This window comes from Mustela putorius, unplaced genomic scaffold (genome assembly GCF_011764305.1).
Source record: "Mustela putorius furo isolate JIRA1106 unplaced genomic scaffold, ASM1176430v1.1 tig00000275_pilon_pilon_pilon, whole genome shotgun sequence".
Lineage (NCBI taxonomy): Eukaryota > Metazoa > Chordata > Mammalia > Carnivora > Mustelidae > Mustela > Mustela putorius.
Window position 1 is genome coordinate 34,816,626 of NW_025421341.1, and position 26,317 is coordinate 34,842,942.

At 50.6% G+C, this 26,317-nt stretch overlaps 1 protein-coding gene across 7 annotated transcripts in view; it reads left to right on the top strand.

The window, feature by feature from the left end:
* The window catches only part of DGKD (diacylglycerol kinase delta), a 113,848-nt gene that overhangs the window by 78,886 nt on the left and 8,645 nt on the right, over positions 1 to 26,317 (top strand). For 6 of the 7 annotated variants that reach the window (XM_045078923.1, XM_045078925.1, XM_045078927.1 and 3 more), the window contains 18 exons: positions 1,135 to 1,243; positions 4,407 to 4,546; positions 5,680 to 5,764; positions 6,943 to 7,037; positions 7,143 to 7,242; positions 7,319 to 7,592; positions 8,917 to 9,072; positions 9,935 to 10,063; positions 11,270 to 11,366; positions 13,770 to 13,880; positions 15,533 to 15,629; positions 15,878 to 15,985; positions 16,976 to 17,089; positions 18,153 to 18,287; positions 18,603 to 18,754; positions 20,638 to 20,749; positions 20,834 to 20,926; positions 21,907 to 22,026. In XM_045078923.1, coding sequence (XP_044934858.1) covers positions 1,135 to 1,243; positions 4,407 to 4,546; positions 5,680 to 5,764; positions 6,943 to 7,037; positions 7,143 to 7,242; positions 7,319 to 7,592; positions 8,917 to 9,072; positions 9,935 to 10,063; positions 11,270 to 11,366; positions 13,770 to 13,880; positions 15,533 to 15,629; positions 15,878 to 15,985; positions 16,976 to 17,089; positions 18,153 to 18,287; positions 18,603 to 18,754; positions 20,638 to 20,749; positions 20,834 to 20,926; positions 21,907 to 22,026 — 2,227 coding nt within the window. The remainder of the gene's footprint in view (positions 1 to 1,134; positions 1,244 to 4,406; positions 4,547 to 5,679; positions 5,765 to 6,942; positions 7,038 to 7,142; positions 7,243 to 7,318; positions 7,593 to 8,916; positions 9,073 to 9,934; positions 10,064 to 11,269; positions 11,367 to 13,769; positions 13,881 to 15,532; positions 15,630 to 15,877; positions 15,986 to 16,975; positions 17,090 to 18,152; positions 18,288 to 18,602; positions 18,755 to 20,637; positions 20,750 to 20,833; positions 20,927 to 21,906; positions 22,027 to 26,317) is intronic. The other variant, XM_045078924.1, reaches the window with a different exon arrangement.

The following is a 26,317-nucleotide window of genomic DNA, read 5'->3' on the forward strand; positions in this document are numbered from 1 at the left end:
AAGTAGGCAGAGAGGCAGGCAGAGAGAGAGAGAGGAGAAAGCAGGCTCCCTGCTGAGCAGAGAGCCCAATGCGGGGCTCGATCCCAGAACCCTGGGATCATGACCGGAGCCTAAGGCAGAGGCTTTAACCCACTGAGCCACCCAGACGCCCTGAAGTGGCAGCTTCTAAAGCTAGACAGTTAGGGTGCCGGGGAGGCTCAGTCAGTTAAGCATCAAACTTTTGATCTCAACTCAGGTCTTGATCTCAGGGATGTGAGTTCAAGCTCCATGTTGGGCTCCCGGCTGGGTACGACGCCTATTTAAAATAATAAAGCTAGGGGCGCCTGGGGTGGCTCAGTGGGTTAAAGCCTCTGCCTTCAGCTCAGGTGGTGATCCCAGGGTCCTGGGATCGAGGCCCGAGTCGGGCTCTCTGCTCAGCAGGGAGTCTGCTTCCCCCTCTCTCTCTGCCTGTCAAATAAATAAATAAAATCTTTTAAAATATAATGATAATAAAGCTAGACACTCGGCAAGACTTTTGGGAAGGTCATGCTGGTGGCATGAATTAGAGGGGTCCCTAAGGAGATGTGAGGTAGGGAGGAGGCTGCCGTTCTCTGAGGAAGGAAGCTTAGGTCAAGGAGGTGCCTGTAGAATATGGAGTGACATGTTCTTGTAGACGGGTGAAGTGTTTTCCTTCAGGAAAGCCTAGAGGATATCATTCAGGGTCATTGGTATCTGTGTGGTCCCTGAACCCAAAACCCAGAGAAGGCCTCTCAGGAGGAGGGTGAGGAATGAGCAGAAGGCTGTGGTGTTCTGAAGGGACATTGTCTGTAGCAGGTGCCCAAGAGGAGCACAGGAGGGAGATAGAGACAGATTTGAGGGGAACTTGATGGATCTCATACCTGGGAGGGAGGGGCAGTAGTAGCCTAGGGCTCCTGAGCTATGTGAGTGAGGGACAGTGGGCACAGAGGCATGGGTGGGCAGCCCAGTGGGCTGAGCCTGAGTACACCTGGGCTCTGGCTCCCAGAGGCCTATTCACAGTGGGGACACAAGTCAGCCAAAAGGAGTGCAGGTGGGGCCTTTTGGCTCAGGACTTGATGACCATCATTTGTCCTTTAGAATGGACCTCATCTCTTTGACATTCTCTTTTCTCTGCAGCTTACGCTTATTCCAGAAGTTTGATACATTCCGGATTCTGGTTTGTGGTGGGGATGGCAGTGTTGGCTGGGTTCTCTCTGAAATTGACAGCCTCAATCTTCATAAACAGGTACGTGGCCATGTAGGGGCCCAGCCAGGGGAGAGTGATGCTCTGGTTCCATGATGCTCTTTGTCCCCTTGGCAGGGTGTGGCGAGGGTCTCAGAGGGAAGAGCCGGCAGCCTGATGGCATCACAAGGCTCAGGAGCTGTGCTGTAGGAATGGGAACATCACAGTTAGAAGTGAAGGGAGCTACGAAAGAAATTCCAGCCCTTGGAGGTCCCAGGCAGGAGCGAGTTGGGTGGGACTGCCATCCCACGGCACCCCACTGGCTTCTGTTGGGTAGTGGTAGAACCTGCTGCTTGCGGGGAGAGAACAGAAGTAAACGAGAACGTTAGGTCACAGGGTTCACTGGACTTCATGTCTCTCTTTGTTTTTTTTGTTTCTTTTTGTTTTTTTGTTTTGTTTTGTTTTATTTTCATTGCTATTAAATTAAAAATAGATTTTCCTGTTTGGAAAACAAAAAAAATGTTTATTGATTTTCCACTTTGCTCCATCATCCTCATTCCCCACCCCCCCAGCATTAACCACTGCCACTAACATTTCAGTGACTCTCTTTCAGACCTTCTGTCGACATGTATATATAGTGTAAGATATGATGCTGTTTTAATTTAAACAGATTCACATTACACATGGTCCTGTTACTGTGTTTTGCCTTGTGCCGCTCATCAGTAAATAGAGAGTCTTGCGATGGTTTTCCATCGGCGGAGCCGTGTGGCCCAGGTTGTCTTGCCTCCCTGCTCTGTGCAGGCTGTGGTTGCTCTTGGTCGGGGCTGCACCAGTTTCCCTTCCTGATGCTGCAAAAGCTGTCCCTTCCCCTTCACTGGCTGTTGCTTATCTTCTTAGTTTTGCCTAAGTAGACAAAAAAGGTAGGCTTGATTTTGATTTCTTCAATACTGATGAAATCAAACATCTTGGTTAACTATGAATTTTTAGATGAATCAGGTGTTCATGTTTTTTGTCTAGTTTTCTGTTATGATATTTACCTTTTTAAAACATTTGATTTCTAAGAATTATTGTTATATTAGGAATATAAATTTCTCATTGGTCCTATTTTTCCTAGTTTGTCATTTGCTTTCAACATAGGTTTTTCAAATCTTCAACCTGATTTGGGCATGTTTTTCAGAGATGTAGCCTTGACTCTTAGTGTTGCTGGTCTTAGTAGGTGGGTGGACTTCTCTTGTCTGTGGTGAGCCCTGGGCCCGGGGATGATGCGGAGAGGCAGCCCATCTGAACCCGGCCGGTGCAGGTGGACTGCTCCGCTCAGGCACATACTGCCCCCTAGTGGTGAAGGTGGACTAGTACACTTGGGTCCGGGATTATTTACAAAGTTCTTTATCAGGAGTCAGGAAGCCAGGGAGGCCAGTCATCTCCTTACATCCATTCGGCTGAGTTCACTGAGCATCCATCTCCTTTGGCTTCTCTGTGGCACTTGGTCCTGGTCACTTCCCCAGTTGCCTGGCTTCCCTGAGATCCCACCCTCACCCTTTCTCTGTTTCTCTTTCTCCTGGCTGCCCTCTGGCCTGCCTCCTTGCCTCAGAGTGCCTTAGGCCTGGCATTTTCAGCACAGAGCCTACTGCTCAGCCCTACCCAGCCTGCATTTCTTTCCCGGAGTCTGAAAATACCGTCCACCAGACATCTAAGCCAGCAATCCGACAGTCATTCTGGATTCTTCCCTCGCCCTCCCTCATGTTGTAGTTAATCACTGGCATTACACTCCAGTGTCTAGGCCACTTCCTGTGTGCTGCTGAGTACACCTCACCTGACCCTGGGCCTCTGTCCATCTAGGCCTTTGTCCATCTGCTCCTCACTCAGGGCCTTCCCCACGGGCAGTTTTGCACACTCACCCTCATTCATTCTAACTGAGTGTTCTTTGGTGGCTTCTTGGCTTTCAGATAAAGTTCAGACTTAACACAGTTTATTGGAGCTCCTGGTGTGGCTCCTTCATCTCTGTTACTCTGACTTCCTCACTCCTGATGGGGCAGGTGGGTCTCCTCTCCACCTGGAACACCACTGTGTCTTCAGCTTGAAGCCTGCTCCTTTTCTTTAAGGCTCTGGCACCTGGTACTCCCTGCATGGTGCTGGGCCTCCTTGTCCTTGCAGAGGACCAACTGTGCTTCCACACACTGCATGTGGAGCTGGAGACTGCGTTCTTGGGCATCCAGCATATAGGGAGCTCTCTGAGCCCAAACTGGCCCGATGAGAGTTCCAGCTGGAGGGCCAGGCCTGAGCAGTGCACACTGTCACTTTGGGGAGGGTCAGGTGGAAGGCTGGAGGCCGATGCGGGGGGTAGTGCTCAGGTTTGGTGACTAGACTGTTGATATCCTGGCCCCTCTTTTTTGTTTTTTTGTTTTTTTTTTTAAAGAAACATATAATGTATTTTTAGCCCCAGGGGTACAGGTATGTGAATCACCAGGTTTACACACTTCACAGCACTCAACATAGCACGTACCCTCACCAATGTCCATAACCCCACCACCCTCTCCCTACCCCTCTCCCCCTGCCACCCTCAGTTTGTTTTGTGACATTAAGAGTCTCTTATGGTTTGTCTCCCTCCCGATCCCATCTTGTTTCTTTTATTCTTTTCCTACCTTCCCAACCCCCCACATTGCATCTCCACTTCCTCATATCAGGGAGATCGTATGTTAATTGTCTTTCTCTGATTGACTTATTTTGCTAAGCATAATACCCTCTAGTTCCATCCACGTCATCGCAAATGGCAAGATTTCATTTCTTTTATGCTGGTCCCTGTTTTTGCTAGGACTTAGAAGCCAGGAGTGAAATGACACTGGTGGTGTTTTTGGAAGCTGATCCTGGCATTAGTGAGTAAGATGTAGTAGATGGAAAGGTAGTGGGGGAGCTCAGAGAACGATTCTCTATAAAGAAAGGGACAGGATTGTGGCCAGAGCAGTGAAAATGGGAAGGAAAGGAGTTTCGAAAATTTGTATCAGAGAGATCATAGAGGATTAAGTGTCAAGATGAGAAATGGGTGTGGGAGAGGGTGGCTCAGATGGTTCTGTAATCTCTCAGCTTAGAAGACCCTCGGTGGTCTCCTGTGGGCTCTGCCTAGATTATGGGAGCCCACCCATCTTAGAGGAGAATCTCACTGAACTTAGCTGCCTGTGTAGGTAATGAGGGTGTTTAATGCCGTGTCTTCCCCTCTGTGTCCTGCCAGTGTCAGCTGGGAGTGTTGCCCCTTGGCACAGGGAACGACCTGGCTCGAGTGTTAGGCTGGGGCTCAGCCTGTGACGACGACACCCAGCTCCCGCAGATCTTGGAAAAGCTGGAACGAGCCAGCACCAAGATGCTGGACCGGTGAGTGGTGGGTGTTCTTGTGCCACACAAGGCAGGTCACCTTGACCAGGTGTTCTCAGACTGGACTCCCCAGAGAATGTAGAAATTTCTACCCGTTTGTAGAAATTGGACCTGAATGAGAATGATTGAATCAGTGTTTGCACCTGAAACTAATATGAACACTGGACGAGAATGACACTTTGGTAAGAAACATGGAAGAATCAGATCTGGGATGTAAATCCCTGCCCTGTCACTGAGAGTTGCATGAACTTGAGTATTTTACTCAGTCTTGCTGTGTAGAAGAAGAAAATCCCAGCTACCTTGCGGGGTGTTGAGAGATGGAGAGTTAATTTATTTGGTAAATTCAGCTAGAGTTTGTTGAAAAAAAAATTACACCTGATTAGGAATTCTTTTATTCTGATAGTTTCTAACTTTTCATCAGGTTATGCAGAAGGTAAAAGCAACCAGAATAGGTGAGGAACCGGGCCCTTGTGCTCGGGTATGGGGAGGCCTTGGGGTGTTGGAGAGGGCAGCTCTGCCCCTTGTAGACACTGTGAGCAGAGTCGGCCTTATCACAAGGCAGGGCAATCCTGTTTCCCCATGTTCTGTTCCCAGAAGAATCTGAGTTCTGGGTAATTGTCCTGGGTAAGTTTAAAAATACTTTGGCATCCTTTTTGAGTGAGCTACTTTTAGTTCTGAGCTAGAAGTAGGAAATCCTACTAAGCACATGCCTGTGGGAAATTGGTCTCACTGAAAATGCTTCATGGTCTTGGGAAGGATCCTGCAGTTGCGATTGACAGTGTGATTTTGAGCGCACACTGGCTGCCCTGCTGTGTCTTCTCTCTTTAAGGGAGGTGTCTGTGCCTTTGGAGCCTGTGAAATGCTCACACCTGGGGAGCTGGCTAATGGCCGGGTCGGGGGAGGGTGTTGGGGAGGTTCAGCATTCTGCAGGAGGGGAACCCTTCTCTTGTGGAAGCAGGTGTTCCTTCCTGGGATCCCCTTCCCCTCCTTCAGGAGGGCTGTATGCCTTACTGGTTGTGACGCTTGTTCTCAGTTGTGGGCTGCAGAGTGGAGAAAGGGCTTCCGGATAAAGTCAGAGTGTTAGCTTCCCAGGGGCTGGGCTGACCTGCTGACGGCTGCCTCCCTGTGTGCAGGTGGAGTGTCATGGCTTATGAGACCAAACTCCCGCGGCAGGCCTCCTCTTCCATGGGCACCGAAGACTTCAGTGAGGGCTCTGAGGTATTTGCTGTCGCCCCCACCGGGCATCATCTTACCAGCCCACTTACCAGTTCGGGCCTCGTCCCCCACCCTCCGGTGATGAGCCTCTCTTTAAATGTCCAGCCTGAGGTTAGACCTGCAGAGGTATGGGCTCAGCCCCAGGTGGTACCGGAACTGAGTGAATTCCGACTACCTTGTGGGCTTTGGGGTCATCTGGGGGGCTTCCTGGGATTACTCCAGCATTTGGGGTCCCTTTTGATGACTTAGGACTTCTGCTTTCATAGCATACATTCCCGAGACTGTTCCTGTGTTCCCATCGTCCCCACCAGGCCCCAGGCTCCCTCTCTGGACCCACCTTCTCTAGACCCCCCCCCCCAACTTCGTCTTGCTGCCCTTGTGGTCAGCCTGTGCTAGTTCAGGGTTCAGCTCTTCTCTTCATTTTGTGGGACTTAATGGTCCCCTCAGGGCCTAGATTTTGCCCAGACCAGTGCAGCACTGGGCACATAGCCGTGCTCCTCCCCCTGGGCAGGCTGGCTGCTGGCTGAGTGGAGAGAATGCTCTGCCAAGGGCTGTCTCTCCATTGGGAGGGTCAAGGACAGTGGGCTAGGGTAGCGGTCTGCAAACGATGACCCCCCCGCTCCAGTCTGCCCATGCCTGCTCGGACCTGTCAAACGAGCAAAGAATGGCTTGTACATTTTGAGGAAGAATATAGACTGTAAAGTCTGAAATATTTACTGTCTGTCTGGCCTTGGGCTTGAGCCTCAAATGTTTGTCACATGGTAACCCCCATTAGAGGTGAGTGGTGATGGGGTCCTTTACACTGAGAGGAGAGGGGCCAGGGCCAAGTCCTGACCAGAAAGAGAAATGTGTTGTCCACTGGGAATGGAGCCTTAGTTAAGGAGGCCTGCCTGTCGGCCTCGCTGCCGTGAGGCCCCAGGATCGAAGATTGCAACTCCCAGTGCGGACTGGGGATGTGTAGTCAGACTAAAGCGGCGCAAGCTCTCTGCGCTTTTGCTCCACGTGGTCTTTTTTGTTAAAATCTGTCTGTTCCCAGCTTGAGGAAGCTTTGAAATCTTTCAGCCACACTAGCAAATCTCAGGTTGGCGCGTGAAGGAAGCGGATGCCCCAGGCTAGCTGGGGATGAGGGTGAGTATGCTGTGAGCTTCTGGTCATGCCTCCCTGTCTTGGGGTAACTGTAGGTGCAACAAATTCTCTTCTATGAAGACTCGGTCGCGGCCCATCTTTCTAAAATCCTGACGTCCGACCAGCACTCGGTGGTGATCTCCTCGGCTAAGTGAGTGCCCGGCAGCCTTGGGGGAGCCAGGGGTCAACCTCACAGGGCGCCCGGTTCCCAGGCAGAACTTTCCCTGGAAGTGTCTTTTCACGTTTCCTCCCACAGAGTGCTCTGTGAGACAGTGAAGGATTTCGTGGCTCGGGTGGGAAAGGCCTACGAGAAGACCACCGAGAGCTCGGAGGAGTCAGAGGTCATGGCCAAGAAGGTTTGTCCCTGTGCCCCTGGGCAGGAGGGTGTGGGACAGAGAAACACTCTGCCCCATTCCATTTGTTTTCCACTAGTGCTCTGTCCTGAAAGAGAAGCTGGACTCTCTCCTCAAGACCCTGGATGATGAGTCCCAGGCCTCTTCCTCCCTGCCCACCCCGCCCCCCACCATTGCAGAGGAGGTTGAAGATGGAGATGGGGCGGGCAGCGGCTGTGGCTCCACAGGGGACCGCTCGGTGGGGTCGGCATGCCCTGCCCGGCCACAGATATTCCGTCCTCGGGAACAGCTCATGCTCAGAGCCAACAGTCTGAAGAAAGCCATCCGTCAGATCATAGAACACACGGAAAAAGGTAGTGATGAATTAGCTTTCTTTAGTAAGCACTAGAACTCTGTTTTCCCCCAAACAGGATGATAAGCAGGAATCCACCATGTAGGTCACAGCCAGACCCCCCAAGGTAACTTGCAGCCTGTGTGGTGGCAGCACCTCGTATCCGAGAGCGTGCTGGGGAGCATTCTCTATTTTCACCACACTTGTATCTGATGGAAGGACCAGAGGGAGCAGAAAGTAGAGGGCAGAGCAGGACGGTGCCCCCAGGGGGGAAGATGTAAACGGGTCCTTGGGTGGGGGACCCATTCCTGGTAGGGGCCTGGCCTGCGCTAATTGTCGGCCCTTGGGTGCAGCTTGGCAGAAGCAGGCAGTAGCAGCAGATGTGGAGGGAGCCTCTCCAAGGGGAGGTGGGGCTGCCCCTGGGGTGGGGAGTGTTCTGAGAAGAGCCTCACACTTGGAGTGGAGGAGCTCTGAGGAGTCCCTAAGGCAGCGGGGAGGCCTGGGAGAGGTGGGCTTGGCCCTGGGTGGTGGGTGAGGCTGTCAGCTGAGGTCTGGAGAGAGGGGCTGGCACAGGGCACTGCTGTGTCGAAGAGTGGGAGGCCAGGTTAGTGCGAGGTGGTCAGAGCAGTGGGGGGCTCTGAGGGGTTCCAGGCTGGGTCAGCCGCTGTATCCCAGGTACTTGGGACCTGGTGGCCAGGCTGCTGACTCTCCATGATGAGCCTGGGGACAGTGGGTAGGCAGACCATGTTGGATTAAAGACTGTGCCAGCTGGTTGCTCCCTTTTTCTAGACTTGGTTTCTAAGCTTTGAAGGGAACACTGCAGGTGCAGGGTGACCTGTGGACTTCTTGCATCCAGGCTCCCTTGCACTGTGTTGTCCTAGTCGGTGTGCTCAGAAACCCTCAGAAACCATTTCACCACACTCCCATTCACCCCAGACCCTTCCCAGCAGACTGTCCTCCTTGTCCTTCAATGAGAAGCATGGGTTGTGACCCACCCCCCCAACTCCCACTGCTGTGTGTGCACCAGCCCTGTTCCTGGCTGACGGTTGGTGGAGGCCCGGTGTGCCTTCATTCTGCTCGCCTTCTCCACATCTTCCAGCCTCTTGGCTCTCCCCTTTTTCCCAGCGTGGCCACACGGATGCCCAGTGCCTGGCGTTCTTGCAGATCTGGGAGAACAGGGGACAGGGTGCCTGCTTTGGGCTGTGAGCCTTCAGCTGAGAGGAAGTCTGAAGAGAGCTCATGGAGGCGAGGAGGGGAGCCCGTGTTGCGCAGGAGCTCTGCGGCCCTGCGCCGTCCAAGTGCTCTGCCGTCGCGTGCTCAACTGTGGGTATTCTTTTCTTGCACAGCTGTTGACGAGCAGAACGCCCAGACCCAGGAACAGGAGGGGTTTGCTTTAGGTCTCTCCGAGTCAGAGGAGAAAAAAGACCTGAAGTCAGATGACAGAGTGTGTCCCACCGAGAGCTGCGGGGTTGCAAAGGGCAGGAGCCTCCGCAAAGGTACCGGTCAGTCCTGGTGACCCCATTGCTGTGGTTGAGCCCCTGCCACAGTTGGAAAGTTTTAGGTGCCTTCTCATAGTCACTTGGCAGTGTAAAGTCATGAACACACAGCCTGTTTCCATGCAGCACTTCCCTTGTCTGGGGAGGGCCCAGCAGGACCCCCGTCGGAAGGAGTATGCTTTCCTCAGAACCTGCCCATACACCCCAGACCCAGGCTTAGGCCTGTGGGTCCTCCTGGTGCACCAGAGATCCCAGCCTGGGGCAGGCACCCCTGGCTGCAGCCAGCCAGACACTGTGCGCTGTGCAAGTTACTCCAGACCAGGCTGCCTGGCATTTTGGCCAGGGTACCTCCTAGCCCTATGGGGTGTTTGCCAGGGGACCCTTATTCCTCCCAGAGCAGCCCCGCAGCCCAGGCTGTTGCTGTGGAGAGGTACTGCCTTCCCCACTATGTGTAGCCCCCTCCCTCGGTGCCTGTACACCTGCGGGGAGGTGTCTGCCTAAGCATTTTACTCAGTGGTTGTTACTGCTCTGAGCTCCGCACTGCCCATGCACGGATGCCCACAACCCAGACTGTGACCTGGAGTCAGCCGGGCCTCCCCATCCCAGTCTTGGCAGTGCCTCTGTCACCCTCCAGATGGCACCCAGACCCACTTACCTCTTGGGTCCCTTCCCATTTCCCCTCCTCTCTCTTGGGCCGCTTGATTTGTCTTATACACTCTGCCAGGGGCTGACCAGGGACTGACCAGGGGCTGATGACCTTCCCACTCCCCCCAGCCCTTAGGACGGTTGTTTCTCTAATGACTTCTCCCAGTGCTCCAGTGATGTTCTATTTTGGATGGTTTTATGGCTTTCTGTTCTGTTTTTGTAGTGTCCAAATCTCCATGTGAGAAGCTGATAAGCAAAGGAAGTTTGTCACTGGGCAGTTCTGCCTCTCTTCCTCCCCAGTCAGGAAACCGGGATGGCCTGCCAGCCCTGAACACCAAGATCCTGTTCTCGAGTGAGTGTCCCCTGCAGGCTGGCTGTGTGTGTCTGTGGGCCGGTGCAGGTGGGGCGCTAACCTGCCAGCTGGCAAGGTCAAGGCATTTTGCTTTGCCTGGCACTGAGTCTGGGGGAATGAATGAGACCAGGGCCTTGTCCTTCAAGAGTTTATATATAGGTCTGTGGGAAATATAGATTGGGTTTCAGAGTTATGTCATGGCATGTACAGTACCTTTATTTATCATAAAGGACAGCCAGCATTCAAATTGCTGCCAGAGGCCTTGGGAAGATGTCATCAAGGGGGTGATACTTGAGCTGGGTCCTCAAGGATGACTAGGAGTTATCCTGAGTGAAAAGGGTAGAGTGGGTAGGGTGTGATGGGGAGCCAGTCGAGTCATCCTGTCATTTCTAGCATGATTGTAGGAGGCACTACTGGCCACCAGGGGAGTATGCCTCTGACTCTGCTTTCATTTTGCCCAGGTTAGGGTCAAGGTAATCTTCCCTCCAGAGGGACTGTGGCTGTACTCTGTGTCTGCAGAAGGAAGGATTAGCACAGGGGGTTGAGGTTGCTGATAAGAGGCCCCTGACCAACTTCCTGAGGCCTCCTGGGCCCGGCAGAGTGCACGCTACACCATCTGCTCCCATAAGTGATTTGGTAATTTCTAGGTGAATCTAAACTGAACAGAGAGAAAATTCCAGAAGTCCATGGGAGATGAGGCTAGCAAGATATATTTGGTTAATCAGAGGCATAATTTTCACCAGAAGGGGTTAATTGGCAGAATGTTTAAAATCAGAGCTTCATTTCTGCCTTAATGTTTATGAGTTAAAATTTGTAAATTGGAGCAGGTTCCTTGGGGGTTCTGGACACTCGGGGTGTTCCCTACTGTACAATTGAACGTTTAGGGTTACTTTTACTGAGAGGTTATTTCAGGGGAGCTTCTCACGTGTAATGAGAACTGTCTTTGTAAACTCTTCTTTACCATGTCTCCAGGTGGTGGTTACTGCCACCCGGTGTGTTTCATTTTGCTCTGTGAATAGCGATTTATAATGGTGATTTTTGACCTGAAATACTTAATTGTCAAAATTTGGATCTGTTTATACGTCATTTAGAAATAATTTAATTGCAGCAATGTTTTGAAGAATATGTGTTTCTTAGTCTGGAGGACACGGGTTTCTCTTAATTCAGTGAATCTTGACTTACTCTCTTCCCGTTTCCTCCTTACAGATGTGCGGGCTGGGATGTCTGGTTCCTTGCCTGGAAGTTCTGTCATCAGTCGCTTATTAATTAATGCTGATCCCTTTAACTCGGAACCAGAAAACCTGTGAGTATGGTGGTAAACCAGGCGAGCATGTTGTTAAAGGAATGTTGGAGTGCAGAAAACAGATTTGGAATTGGCTGCAGGAATTCACGTACAGTTGACTAGGTGATCCTTTTCCAGCTTCCTTAGCTGATAAGGAAAACTCGGAAATTGTGATGCCTCAGCTGAGTGTCTGGTTGGAAACTTCCTGTGAAGGGTGTAGCCTATCCTGGCTCATCCCAGCTTCCTGCACGGGTCCTGCCTTAGTTGTTTCTGAACATCCCCCGGGGTCTGAGGTTTCAGCAGGTTCAGAAGCTTCTGCTGGGAGCTGACTTGGCCCTTGGTCTTCATTTGCTCCCCAGTCCCCCAGCTGGCCCTGCATTGGCGCTTTGTCCTGACACCCTTCCTTTCCCTGCTCTCCCCTGTTGGTGCTGCAGGGGCCTAGGTTCTGGGGCCAAATCTAGGAGATACTGTCCTGGGTTTGGGATTGCAGGGAGGAAGGCTCCAGGGCTGCCCTGTGGGCTGGTGTCGTGTCCTTTGCCCTGCTGCTCAGGCACTGAGGACTCTGACGTGGCAGTTCTGGAGACACATGTATTTGAAAACGTGGTTTTCTAGGTTTTCCCTTTTGCTGGCTGATAGCAAGGTCTGGACGGTGTGGCTGGTGGCAATGGGTTGAATGTGTCTGGTGTGGTGAAGGGTGACAGGAATGTGAAGCTTTGCACTGGCTCGGGTGCTTCTGGAGAGTGGAGCCCGACGTGTGCTTAGCGGCCTTGGTTCAGATACCTGCTGCCTGATGCTGGCCTCGTCCCAGACCTGACACTGCTGTGTGCCTGCCCCTTACCCCGCCATCCTGCTCTGGTCCTCACCCTCCCCAACACCTTTCCTCAGTAAGGCCAGAGCTCAGCATTCCGTGAGCGGTACCCACACGGCCTCCAAAGCTAGATTCTTCATTTGTTCCCTTTGCCTGAGATCACTGAAGTGCCACATCTGGCAGCTTAGGCATCTGTGTCTTTTCCTCTTGCTCTCTTCATGTAGAGCGAGTCTCACCTGGAGAGAGAGGCCGCTCTCATCCCTCCATGTGGGGTGGCACGTCAGGGCCTGGCTCAGGGGCCCCCAGACTTGTCATTCTGCCTTTGCCTGTAGTGGCTTCCGGGGCCTGGCTGCCTCCCACTTCCCAGGTCCCTGTGTCCAGTTTCTCCATTCTCCTTCCCTTGTCCCCATGCTGTTTTTCGGAATCTGATCCCTCCCTTTTCCTAGGACCCATAAATACTGGTCAGCATGTGGTCTTTTGCTCAGAAAACAGTTCTGTCCAGAGCTTTGCTCTCACTAAGCTGTCAGGCACTTGGATTAGATGTGTCATAAAAACACATCCATGGGGTGATTGCTTCTCAAAGCAGACTTCAGACGCCTGTGAATCTTAAACGTGGTGGTGTTCTGACCCCCCAGGTATTCCCTGGGGAGTTTGTGGGGGAACGGCCAGCAGGCCTGCTAGGCATGTACTTTTCTCCTTGCTGTTTTCTCTGGGTGGAGGCTCTATGCTGCTCTGGAAGGAGAGGAGGGTCCCTGGAGCCCTTTTGTGACCCCTGCAGTCACGACGATTGCAGGGGGAGGACGGAGGCTGGGAAGCTGGAGTGAATTGAGTCTTGTCAGTGGCAGACACAGAGAAGGGAGGTGTTGCCATGGGTGCTGGGATAGATGTTTTTGCATTTGCAGATGGCTTTGATTGGGCATAGGGATGTTTGAGGCATGTTCTGAGACCCACAGTTGAAGCCGTGGGAGTATATGGCTGTAGTACTGTCGGGCTTCACACTGCTGCTGGGGGTGTGAGACAGCGTGGCTGCTCCGGGAACCGGTCTAGCAGTACCCCAAAGCCCAGTTTCCACGTGGCCCAGAGTGCCACTCCCAGGGCCACACATGAGAGGAGGGAGGCCGCGTCCACACCAGTGTGTGTATCGGTGCTCACGCATCCCCAGTGGAGTGCTGGCCAGCTGTCAGGAGGGATGAGGCCCTGAGCACGGTTGAGCCCTGAAAACGTTATGCTCCGTGAAAGGAGCCAGATGCAGAGGGCTGTGCACTGTGGCTTCTACTTCCGTGAAACTTGCAGAGTAGGCACAGCCTGGAGACAGAAAGCAGATTTGTGCTTGCCAGGGCTGGGGAGGGTTTGGGGGCCGATGGCTAAGGAGGAGGGCAGCTTGCTTCTGGGGTGATGAGATATCCTAAAATGGATGATGACTTCATCGAGGAGGTTAAGTATCACCGAGTCCTATGTTCTAAACGGGTACGTCGGGTGGCCTGAGAGTTCCAGGTCAGTACAGCTGCTCCTGAAGAGCAAGGCGTGAGTTTCGCCCTCAGGGAGAAATGCTTGGAGGTCGGGAGGCTGCCAAGTGACCCGGGATGGTTCTCACTGATCGGAAACCCCCATTGCAGAGAGTATTACACAGAGAAGTGCGTCATGAACAATTACTTTGGCATTGGCCTGGATGCGAAGATCTCCCTGGACTTCAACAACAAGCGTGATGAGCACCCGGAGAAGTGCAGGTAGGCGGCGGTGTGTGTGCACACCTGCCCTTTGCATCGTCCTCACTTCTTCCTCCCGGGAGTGAGCTGACTTCTGGAGTCAGCGAGATAGAGGGTGTGCAGAGTGCAAAGGCAGAAGGCATATGTAAAGCCCGAGTGCCTTGTTGTCCGAAATGGAGGTGCTTTTACGAGGTGTGGGTAGAACCAGGTCAGAGTCCAGGAGGCTGGCCTGGAGGAGGTTTCCACCCCTCGGGCTTGGTATGGTGGGGCAGTTCCACATGGGAAAGTGAGTGACTGAGTCAGTCAGAGGGTCCAAGTCTCCGGACAGTTGTAAGTTCATGGTGATGCTATAAAGGGGCAGGTGGACACACCTCAGAACTTGATCTGGTGATCACCCAAGTCGTGTGTAATTGCAGATTTCTCGGAAAACAGAATCGAGCGTAAGAATTCAGGAAAACTTTGAGCTCTGGGGCTTGTGAGGTAGAGGAGACTGTCTCCGAGGCCCCAGGGACATCTCTGTTTTACAGCTCATGGTGGTGAGCCCGAATCATTCAAAAGTTCTAGTTAGTTAAAAAATAGCTGAAAAGGGCATTACAATGCACATAATTTAACAGAGTAAAATAAGTGAACAGAGTCATGCATCATGCAGTTTTAGAACCGTGGGACCCTGATAGGATACTCCCTAAGTTTGTAGCAAGAGCTTTGAAAAGGTCTAAGAGGAATTCAATTTCTAGGAGTCTATCCTAGAGAAGGAACTGGAAATGTTTGCAAAGAGGTGTGTGCAAAGGGATGACTGCCACATGATTTACAGAGCCCTGGAGTGGGAAGTGGCTGGGTTCCAGCAACCATGGGGAGTGGGAAGTGGCTGGGTTCCAGAAACCATGGGGAGTGGGAAGTGGCTGGGTTCCTACGTTGGTGGGAAGGTGCCCCGCTGGGGTCAGTCCTGCCTCGAGACACAGGCTTCGGTGCCAAGTGAACAGAGTTGGTCAGAAGACTGTAGACCGGGGCGCCTGGGTGGCTCAGTGGGTTAAGCCGCTGCCTTCGGCTCAGGTCATGATCTCAGAGTCCTGGGATCGAGTCCCACATCAGGCTCTCTGCTCAGTGGGGAGCCTGCTTCCTCCTCTCTCTCTGCCTGCCTCTCCATCTACTTGTGATTTCTCTCTGTCAAATAAATAAATAAAATCTTAAAAAAAAAAAAAAAAAAAAAAAAAGAAGACTGTAGACCGGCTCTTTCACCTGTAAGCCAAATACCTTGAGTAGACTGAGGAAGTGCACTGAAGTTTGTCATCATCAGTACATACAGATGTGGGGATTACGAAGATTATTTGCTGCTTTGTGCTTTTCTGCACTTCCGAAATTTTCTGTGATAAGGATACTTTTATAGCTAGAAAGAAATCATTATTATTATTATTATTATTATTATTATTTTTTTTTTTTGTGAGGTTCTGTAATGTCTGTAAGTTACTTTTTTGGGAGTATTTTTCAGCAGAATTTTCCATCAGCAGATGTATTTCTTTTATGCATATCTCACACATAAAGAGGAACTGTCCTCCCTCCCCTCGAGGTGTCTGTGCTGCATCTGACCGGCGTGTGATCAGCCGCTCCCGGCAGCGACTGTAGCTCCCTGTGGAGAGAGATTTGCGATCCTGTCATTCTTTGCTTTCCACCTGCAGGAGTCGGACCAAGAACATGATGTGGTATGGAGTTCTTGGAACCAAAGAGTTGCTGCACAGAACCTATAAGAACCTAGAGCAGAAGGTCCTCCTAGAGGTGAGCTGGAGGGTCTTCTGCAGCTTCAGGTGCTTGGGCCCGTCTGGTCTCCTCTTAGCCTTTCTCCAGCCTGGGTGGGGACTCCCTTTGCCCTTTTGGTACCTCAGTGAGATCTCAGCTGTGGCTGTGGCCTCCTCAGCCCGGTGTGGGGTAAGGGTGGGGGAAGGGGAGGATTGTTAGTGAAGAAGGACCAGGTTGATGCTGTGCATCTTTCTTTTTTTCCCTTTTCCGGCATTTCTGCTGTGCAGTGTGATGGGCGACCCATCCCACTCCCTAGCCTCCAGGGGATTGCTGTCCTCAACATTCCCAGCTATGCCGGAGGGACCAACTTCTGGGGGGGCACCAAGGAAGATGATGTACGTACTGGGGTCCTGGGTGGCGTGGCCCCAGGTGGGTGTGGGTAATTCCTTCAAGGAGCATCTACCACTTCAGGCCTTGATGGAGTACTCCACCTCTTAGGGGGGCTCTGTTAGTGGTGCAGAGGTATGGATGGATCTCCTCCCCTGTGCTGTCAGTCGGGGTACAGTGGAGAACAAGACAGACAGCTACCCCTGTCCATGAGAAGAGAAGCTGAACAGGAAAGATGTGGTCAGGGTATAGGTGTGATGCAGAAGCCAGGCCTGACTCCAATTTGGGGCAGTCTGGGAAGGCTTCTCAGAGGAGGGGACATCTACACTGAGACCTGAAGGAAGACAGAGTTGGCTGGGTCAGGTGAGGGGAGATGTGGAGTGGGGAGGCTGTTCTAGGGAGTTGCTGAAACAGTGTTCCAGCTCATTCCGGCTCATTGGTGGGATAGGATGTGGCTCGGAGAAGGTCCCTTGACGGTGTGCAGTGAGTGGAATGCAGACAGGTTTGGGCCCATGTTTGGGCCCCAGGTTTTGCTATCCAGGGAAACTATGCTAAGACCTGTGGGAGGCACTAATGGCCTCTAACCAGGGGCGTGGTGTCCTTCCTACATAAGAGCTAACAGAAATCATGAACGTGAACTACACCCTGGAGATGCTCTGGTAGCTGTTGAAAGGACTGGTCATGCGTTACCTCGGTCCTCATAAGAACACACCAGGGTTAGCCCTGGTTCACGGATGATGGGGCCAAGGACAAGAGAAGTTAAGTGACTTGCTTGAGGTCACACTGCTAGTCAGTGGAAACTCAGAGATTTGATTCCCAGCAGCTGGTCCTAGAAACCCCCTCAGTAATGCATTTGCTCCACAGCTGCCTCTCAGTTAGGACGCACACTTCCTGGTAGTACCCTCTCTATAACCAGAGCAGCGGCCTGGAGAGGGAGCACAGAGGGCTGTGCAGGGAAGTTTGGAGCAGAGGTCCGCTCTTAACACTGGTCCTTGCAGACTTTTGCAGCTCCGTCATTCGATGATAAGATCCTCGAGGTGGTTGCTGTGTTTGGTAGCATGCAGATGGCCGTCTCTCGTGTCATTAAACTGCAGCATCATCGCATCGCCCAGGTACCAGCCATGGTCTTGCAAGTGGGAGGGACCTGGGAGGCAGTCTGGCCTGGACATGTTTGGAGAGACAGGGCCTGAGCCAGAACCAGGCTCTTGCCTCAGTGCTCTCCTTGCACAGAGCCCAGAAAAATGGGCGGTTTTCCAGGACCACCCACGGCCCTGCCTCCTGGCCCAGAGCCCTTCCTCACCTGCTGTATTTGACAGTTAAATGACACTCTTTCAGAATTGGGGCCTACTGAATCCTGCTTGAGCTCCCTGCCCTGGCTTTCTCTGTGGGTGCACTATACCTTCTGTCCCCTTCTGTTGAGGTGGGATGAGATGAGACAGGCCCGACCGAACTCGGCCCGAGCCTGCGGCTTTCAGCAGCCACATTCTGAGTTTGGGAACAGAGGCCAAGCAGTGAGCAGTGGAGAAAGCATGGTCTTCCTGCTGCTCTAAGGCCCAGGAGGAGAGGGGAGATCAGAAGAAACTCCCCTAGTACTTACTTCTGGTGATGGGTAGAGGAGGGCAGTGCTCTTATGCACAAGGAAGTGGGGAGTTTGATAACCTAGCCCACCCAAACCCCACGCAGTGACTTTCTAGTCCTTCTGGCCTCATTCTGCCCCCATGTAGGGTAGGGTGTTTGAATTTTATGATTTTAACTCTTGGGCATTATTTTTTGTTGAAAAGAGAAACAGTGAGTCATTAACCACTTGTTGGGAGGGCTTTACCCTGTTCTGGGAGTGTTTCCCATGTGCACAGGGCCCTGTGGCTCTTGCTGGGCATGAGTCCCACCCTGGGCCTGGTGCTCGTGCCTGACCACTGAGGTCTCCTCAGTGCGGTCTCAGATGCAGTGCTGGGTGAGGGGGCGGTGGGGGTGGGACAGACCCGGGTTCTTCATGAGCTGTGCCCCAGCTGGGGATGCTCTGCAGCAGTGGTAGGCAGTGGGCGTGGTGTCCCCCCAGACATCAGCTAATGGGTGCAGGGGCACATGGGACAGGAAGGCTCTTGCAGTGCTGGGATACAGCCTCTTAGCTCCTTGGTTCCACGCGGTGCACGAGTAACGCCTGTGGTGTTTGTTCAGTGTCGCACGGTGAAGATTTCCATCCTGGGGGACGAGGGCGTGCCTGTGCAGGTGGACGGAGAGGCCTGGATCCAGCCTCCAGGATACATTCGGATTATCCACAAGAACCGGGCACAGACACTCACCAGAGATAGGGTAAGAAAGGCTGCCTGTGGGAAACGGGAGAGAACACACTGGTCCCAGGGCTCACCTGCGCACACGTGTGTGCCTTCTCAAAGAAGACCTGAGTTTCTAGTGTTTTGTTCTAGGAATTTACTTTTGTTAGACACAGAGTTTAAGGGAACAGGGGTATAATTTCCAGGATTACTTCCCCTTCTTGGTGTGAAACCGAACTCTATCTCTCCTTTTCTGGCTGTTGTCCAGTGACTGTCCCAGCAGTGTTTGCTGTTGGGCACCTGCTTGCCTCTCGAGAGAGCAGTGCATGGTGTGATGGTGCGTCCTTCGCCCTAGGCATTTGAGAACACCCTTAAGTCCTGGGAAGACAAGCAGAAGTGTGAACTTCCTCGCCCTCCGTCGTTCTCTCTGCACCCGGAGATCCTGTCCGAGGAAGAGGCCACCCAGATGGACCAGTTCGGGCAGGCGGCAGGAGCCCTCATCCACAGGTGGGCCCTCGCCTTCCCTGTGTGGTCAGCCTGCGGCTGGAGCCTCTGGGTCCCTGAACGTCCTCGGGGCTGCACGGTCACCGCTAGGGTGCAGGCGTGGCGTCCCTCCTCTGGGGCCCATGTGCCAGTCTGCCTACTTCATCAGGGCCCAGCTGGGGTTTCTGTGGGCCCTGGGCTTTGGTTCGTTTCTGCTCACTGAGTTGCAGAGATTGCTCGGAGTTCATGTAGCTGGACGCTTAAAATCCACTGGTGTTTTCACTGTCTCGGGTTCTTCAGAATAGTCCTGTTATTGCCTCTTTTACTTCATCCCAGAGAGCAGGTTTGTTACCAAAAAACAAACCCTGTAGTTATTAGGAAAAAAACAAAAACCACCAGTACCCAAAGGCATTTCCTTCTCTTAATCTGCTTTTGAGAAGTGGCTCCTGGAGCCACTGGGGACGACCTTCCGCACGGTGGTCTCCCTCTGCCACTGTCCATTCTCCCCACCTGCCTGGGTGCCGGCTGCCATTGGGCCTCACTCTGAAAGGGTCGTTCAGCCTGGTGACCTGTGCCCTCTCAGTTGCCAGATCCCTTGACCTCCTTCGGCTGCTGTCTGGTTCTGGTTTTCAACTGTATTTCCCTTCCCTGGTCGCCCCCTGAGGTCTCACGCTGGCCTGGTGCTCCTTGACTTTGCCTCTGTGCTGCTCTGAGGCTTCCTCCTCCTCTCCCCCTGCCGGGAGCACTGCTGCCCTGTGGGCTCTAGGCTCTGTGTGCCCTTCTGGGCGATTCTTCTGTCCTTTCCCCTGGCATCACACTCTCAGTCTGTGGGTTGGTAGCTCTCTCGGGATTCCTGTAGGCACTTCTGGTTCCATGCCTCCTTCTGGGTACCCACCCTCGAAAGCATGTCCTGTGCTGTGTCCTCTGTCTCAAGTAGCCGGCACCACTTCTTGCCTCCCCTGCCCCTGTGACCAGATCAGTATCCCGGCTTGATGACTTCACTTTTTACATTCTTTCTCAGTTCCTTGCTATATAACAGGCTTCTGCTTTTCTTCTCGCTCATTCTTGTCCCCTCAGAGTCTGTGCCACCCCCATGGGTGGGGACCTGCCATCTCATTGTCTTGTTTAAAGTCCGGCAGCTTGGGACGCCTGGGTGGCTCAGTTGGTTAAGCGGCTGCCTTTGACTTGGGTCATGATCCCAGCGTCTTGGGATCGAGTCCCACATTGGGCTCCTTGCTTGGCAGGGAAGCCTGCTTCTCCCTCTGTCTCTGCCTGCCATTCTGCCTGCCTGTGCTCACTCTCTCTTTCGCTCCCTCTCACAAATAAATAAATGAAATCTTTGAAAAAAAAAAATAAAGTCTGGCAGCTGCTCCTAGTTTTCCCCAGGGTAGGACAAGTGGTTCCCCACTCTCCTTCCCTGACTTATGAGCTCCCTCTGTCCCTGGTGCTCTTGCTATGTCCAACCCTGTCACCGCCCCCTATTTGTGTGGGTCCCTCAGGCCAGGGGCTGCTGCCTGGGGCCATGTCCTGGAGTCTCAGCCTTTTGAACCAGGATCATCCTCATAGAGAAGGGTCCTCTCATCCTCATTTATAGAGCAGGGAGGCAAAGTCCCCTTTCAGGAACAATCAGCTGTCTCCACACAACAGGCCTGCAAACCATGCTTCCTGTCAGCTTGCCATTTTACAGGCTGTGAGTCTCATTTTGGGTATTTTCCTCCCTGGTTGAGTTTCTGGAGAAACTTGGAGTTTGGTATCCCATTTCCCCTCTAAGACCTGCTCTGTTCCCTGTTGGCTGGGCTGTGTCTGTGTTGGCCCTCTGGGCTGGACCGGGCCTGTGTCTGAGCGAGGTGACATGATAGGCTGCCCCTTCATCTGGTCTGATGAGTGCTGTGTTTCTTTCCCTCTAGTATCCGGGAGATCGCTCAGTCCCATCAAGACATGGAGCGGGAACTTGCCCACGCCGTCAATGCCAGCTCCAAGTCCATGGACCGAGTGTATGGCAAGCCCAGAACCACAGAGGTGCCTGTGCTTCTCAGGTTTTGCTCCTCTGGAGTCCTGTAGCCCATGGGCCTTCTACATGGGTGTCCTTCTGATTCCTCTCAGGGGCTGAACTGCGGCTTTGTCCTGGAGATGGTGAACAACATTCAAGCCCTGTGCAGGGAGACAGCACTGCTCCTGGCCGGGAGGGTGGCCCTGGTAAGCCGAGGGGCTGGCTCCCCATTGGGCATGCACTAGTGCCCACTGTGCAGGCGGCAGCAGGTTTCAGCCTGGAGCTCCTGGTCTTACGAATTCTAGACTCAGTGTGGGAAAGGGCCTTGGAGGTCATCTGATCTGGCCATGTGGTTGGTTCTCCAACCCTCTGGCCATGGCTCAACCACATCATCGCTAGCATGTTAGACTCCTGTGGACAGAACCACGTTTGTGGCTGTATGCAGAATTCTGCCTTAGAAATCTGCAGGCGTGGAGCTGTCTGCCTGTGACCAGGGAGGCAGACTCTGTTCTCAGAAATGCTGTGCTGTTGCCGTTCCTCACTTGGCCCTGCCAACCTGGCTGAAGAGTCAGCCCTGGGGAAGCATGTAGGTTGGGTTTCACTGAATTGCAGAAGCTAAAATAGGGAAGACCCAAGGGATGGCCTAGCCAACATTCTTGTTTAAAAAGATGAGTACGTGGAGGTCTAGGAGGTAGAGTAACTTGCTGAAGATCACACATCTAGAACCACCCCAAAAGTCTAGTTTCCATGTCTTCTATTGTTCATTTCACAGTAATCTGCTCTTCTGAGTGTGATGGCTGCTCCTTCGCTGCCTCATAGCACTTCCTGCACTCTGGCGCAGGTCTGGTCCTGTCTTCTTTCTAACATAGGGCTCCCAAGGTAAACCCAATTAGGTCAAGTGTCAGTGCTGCTATTTTAGTTTTCAGACAAGCTTGTTTTTTCCCAGTATTTATGAAAAGAGAGTTTTAGTTCCATCACCCGATTCTTCTTAGAAGGGGAAGTTCTGAATCTGGCCCCTTAGCCAGTGCTGTTTCATTTAGTTTCCTTAGGAATTCTTATAAGAACTGTCCGAGAACCATCACTTTCCTTGGAGCAGACTATGTGCCTGCATGGGGGCTTTGCTGTGGCCCCAGCTCCTCACTGCTAATGACCAGCTCTGTTTGTCTTTCCTTCCTGCCTGGAGCAGCAGTTGGACCCCCCTCAGAAAGAGCGGCTTGGAGCTGCTCTCACAGAGATGGACCAGCAGCTCAGGAAGCTGGCGGACACCCCCTGGCTGTGCCAGTCCGTGGAACCTGGTGATGAAGAGGTATGTGGGTCACAGGCCTTCAGCTTCAGCGCCTCTGGGTGCAGTGGTGGCTCTCCCTTCTGTACCTGTAATTACTGTGATCTGTGTAGCTTTGAGGTTAAGATGGTGTCCATCTTGCAGCCCCTGATAGGGCTTCTCAAGACTTCTCTTTTAAAACACGTTAGAGGTATGGAAAGCCTGGCAGGTAGGAAGGAGTTGGGAGTTAGTACTGAGCACAATCCTTGATGACTGGGCACTTACCGCCGTCAGAAACAGAATGGCAGGGCTGGCCTTCAGATAGAAGGCGGAGGCTAGCCCCGTTGTTTGTCCCTGGTGTGAAGACACATGGAAAAATGGCAGCTTCTTGAGTTTGTTGTCGACAGGGACACAGAGTTGGTCGACAAGACAGTCACACTTTTCTTTTGCATGTGTTTAGAGACTTCAGCATGTGTACTCCCTATCGCCAGGATAGATAGAACCCTGGGCATGTTGCACCCTGGCTTGCCTCCTGCAGCCAGTGAATAGGTAGGAAGAGTCCAGGAGACTCTGGATAGTTGTTTTGTTGTATAGTCAGTTTTGTGGGCAGATCTTGTTAAATGTGTACTGTAGATTTTCTTTTTTATCAGTGGTGGAACAGAAGTGGGCCAGGAGAAAAGTTCTTCCTAGGGTAGGGTACTACAGTCTTGCAAGAGAAAGAACTGTTAGACATTACACATCTGGCACCCCACTGCCAATTTTGTTTGTTAGAACCTGTTGGTAGCAGTAAGGAGAGGTAGAGAGGAAGGCTACAATAGTCTATCCCGTTCTTCCCTGAAAATGGAGGCATTTGTTGACAAATGCAACCTTGCATGGAAAACTGACTCTGAGGCCTTCCAATGAAACAGCAAAACTCAGTAACTTAACGTGTGAGGATATTTTGGTTTAAAAGGACTGGCTGAGCTTCTCAAACTTAATTAAATTATTAGCTGTAAATACAAAATTCTCATGTGAGAAAAAATTACTAAAATAATAATATATAGAATATTTAATAGATATAGCAGTAACAGCTCAGGATTTCCAGATTAAGTTACAAAAGCCTGTGAAGTGGACAGTAGGTGGGGAGGCTGGGAAGAAGACATGGACAGAAGAATGAAGGCACAGTAAGGTGGAAGGTTTAAAATAAGGGTTCTTGACTTTGATAATTAGGGAAATGCAAAGTTAGTAGTATCTTTAAAAACTTAAAGGTAGGGGTTCCTGGGTGGCTTGGTTGGTTAAGCGACTGCCTTTGGCTCAGGTTATGATCCCAGGGCCCTGAGATCGAGCCCCTCATCAGGCTCCCTGCTCAGTGGAAAGCCTGGTTCTCCCATGCCTGCCATCCCCTCCGCTTGTGCTTGCTGTCTTTCTCTTGCTCTCTCTGTGTCAAATAAATAAATAAAATCTTAAAAAAACAAATCAAAACAAAAAGTTAAAGGTAGTTTCTAGTAGAATTGAAAAGATTTTTGTTTTTCCAAATCAGTTTTTCAGAACCAAAAACAACATATAATCTACACTATAAAAGAAAATAAGAGTCTTTAAAAAAAAAAAAAGAGAGGTAGGCAAACCGTAACAGACTTTTAACTACAGAGAACAAACTGAGAGATGATGGAGGGAGGTGGGCAGGTAATGAGCTAGATGGGTGATAGGAATGAAGAAGGGCACTAGTTGTAGTGAGCCCTGGGTGTTATATGTAGTAAGTGATGAATCACTAAATTCTACTCCTGAAACCAATGTTGCACGATATGTTAACTAACTAGAATTTAAAGAGAAACAGAAGAAAACAAAAAGAAAGAAGGGACTAGTAAAAATTGTTTTTCCAAATCAGTTTTTCAGAACCAAAAACAACATATAATCTACACTATAAAAGAAAATAAGAGTCTTTAAAAAAAAAAAAGAGAGAGGTAGGCAAACCGTAACAGACTTTTAACTACAGAGAACAAACTGAGAGATGATGGAGGGAGGTGGGCAGGTAATGAGCTAGATGGGTGATAGGAATGAAGAAGGGCACTAGTTGTAGTGAGCCCTGGGTGTTATATGTAGTAAGTGATGAATCACTAAATTCTACTCCTGAAACCAATGTTGCACGATATGTTAACTAACTAGAATTTAAAGAGAAACAGAAGAAAACAAAAAGAAAGAAGAAGTGACTAGTAAAAATGTAGCTAACAGCATACAAGTAAGATAACAAAATGACATAGCTTCCCCTCCTAAAAGCAAATTATTATAAGATTGTGTTAAAAAGGAAACCTAAACATATACCAATCTCAGGAGTCCAGTTTTCTCTCTCCATCCTCAGTAAAAACTTATGACACAGGAAGATTAAAACAATTTTAAGGAAACACAAAAGAACTGAAGTAAATTTTAATATAAAAATATAATTGTAATACATGATTAAAACATCACTTTATATTGGTAAAATATAATTTTTTAGTTGTAAGATTTATTTTTGTCTTTTTGGTCTATCAATTACTCTGATCATGAACTCTGATCATGAATGTAGAGATCTCAATTTACATTTGTGGTTTTATTTTTGCTTTCTGTGTTTTGAGGATATGTTATTAGGTGCATATAGGTTTTGTTTTTATGTAAAGATACTCTAATTCTATAGTAATTTCTTTTTAAGTTTGCTTGTTTGGTATTTTCATTTTCATACTTTTACTTTCAAGCTTTATTTGGAGGATTTCTTTCATAAATAGCATGTTGTCAAATTGAGGTTTTATCCAGTTGGGTACCATGCATTTTAACTGAGGAGTTCAGTCTATTTATATTCGTTGTGATTACTGATCTATTTATCTGTATATTTTGCCGTATTTTGTGCTTTGTATTCTACTTTTTTTTAATTTCTTCATTTTGATTGGTAAGTCTCTCCTTTCTCCCACACAATTCTCTTTGTACTCTCTAGTATTTTGGAAATGCAAGCTCTCTATTCTTTTAATGACTATCCCCCAATTTTAATTTCAATTAACATAGAATCTGTGAAGGAAAGACTTCCTGAAATGAAAGTGACAGAAACCAAATTATGGTGTGAACCATTACTATCAGTCCATGAATAATGAAATAAACTATCATAGCATGCAAACAAAAGAAAATTGACAAAATTATGTATGTGTGTGTATTATGTTTCTCCATTGAGAGAATTTTATATTCTGTAAAGATGGACTTTGTTTTTTTTCCCTCTTGCCCATAGGACAGTTTCAGAATTGGATCATGTTGTAGATAAGCACTACTGACAGTGGAAAACTCTTTGTTATTATAGAAATTAAGGGAAGAGTTTAGAAACTTTTAAACAATTAACAGAAAAATTTTATTTCTGTTGAAAATAATAAAAAATTGAGGCTTATACTTTGGATGTCCCTTCTTGGTTTCATTTTTTTAGTGATTTATTTTACTGCATTTTGCTAAAGTATCAGTCCACTATGGAATGGAAATTATTAAAGTTGGTTCCTTTCCAGGAGTGGTTTGAGCAGCACAGTGCTGGGCCACAGGACACCTCAGACACCAACTCAAAGTAGAAATGCCAGCTGTCAGGTGTGGGCCGTGGGCTCCCATGCCCTTCCCAGGGTGGGTAGATTCCTCCTGCATGCAGATTTCCTCTGAAGACAGAGGGAGGGCTAGAACGTTCCTCAGTCCATGGACAGTGTAGCAGCTGCTGCAGTGGGAGACTTGCAGCCTGGTGCCTGGTTGCAGGATGACCACAGTAAACTTGGGTTGTTTGGGACTTGCAGGTGTTAGTACTGAACGTGTCTGTTTCAGGAATTGTGGTTCCAGAGCTTTAAGCCTAAAAATATTTTCAAAACAAGTAGCATCAAATGTAGAGCCACTGCTGAAACAAACCAGTGCAAGTCCCTTCTGGATGTCTGACCTCATGAGTCCTTCAAGCCATGTCAGTGGTTGCCCTGGTCTCTAAAGCTCCTAGCTGTGGACTGGTGAGACAGTGCAAGGTGACAGGTGGGAAGTTGTACAGATGGTGCACAGGCAGGTTAGTCGCAAAACCAGAAACCTCTGGAGCCAGCTGGGGCAGAGCAGGATGGGGCCAGGGCAGTGTTACTGCCAGCATTGATCCCATGGGACCTCAGCCCAGAAACTGCAGCCAGCTGTCCCGGGAGTGAAAGGAAAACCACACGTGCTCTTAGGGGTCTTCTGGGCTGTCCAGGACTCCTGCCTTCTCCACCTTTCTCTGCTGGCTGCTTCACAGCTCAGTGCTCCCAGCTTCTGGGACCTCTGCTATATCCATGTAAGGGGAGAGAGCAAGTGGAAGCTTGGAAGGCATGGTGCCACATTCTACTAGTGTAAAAAC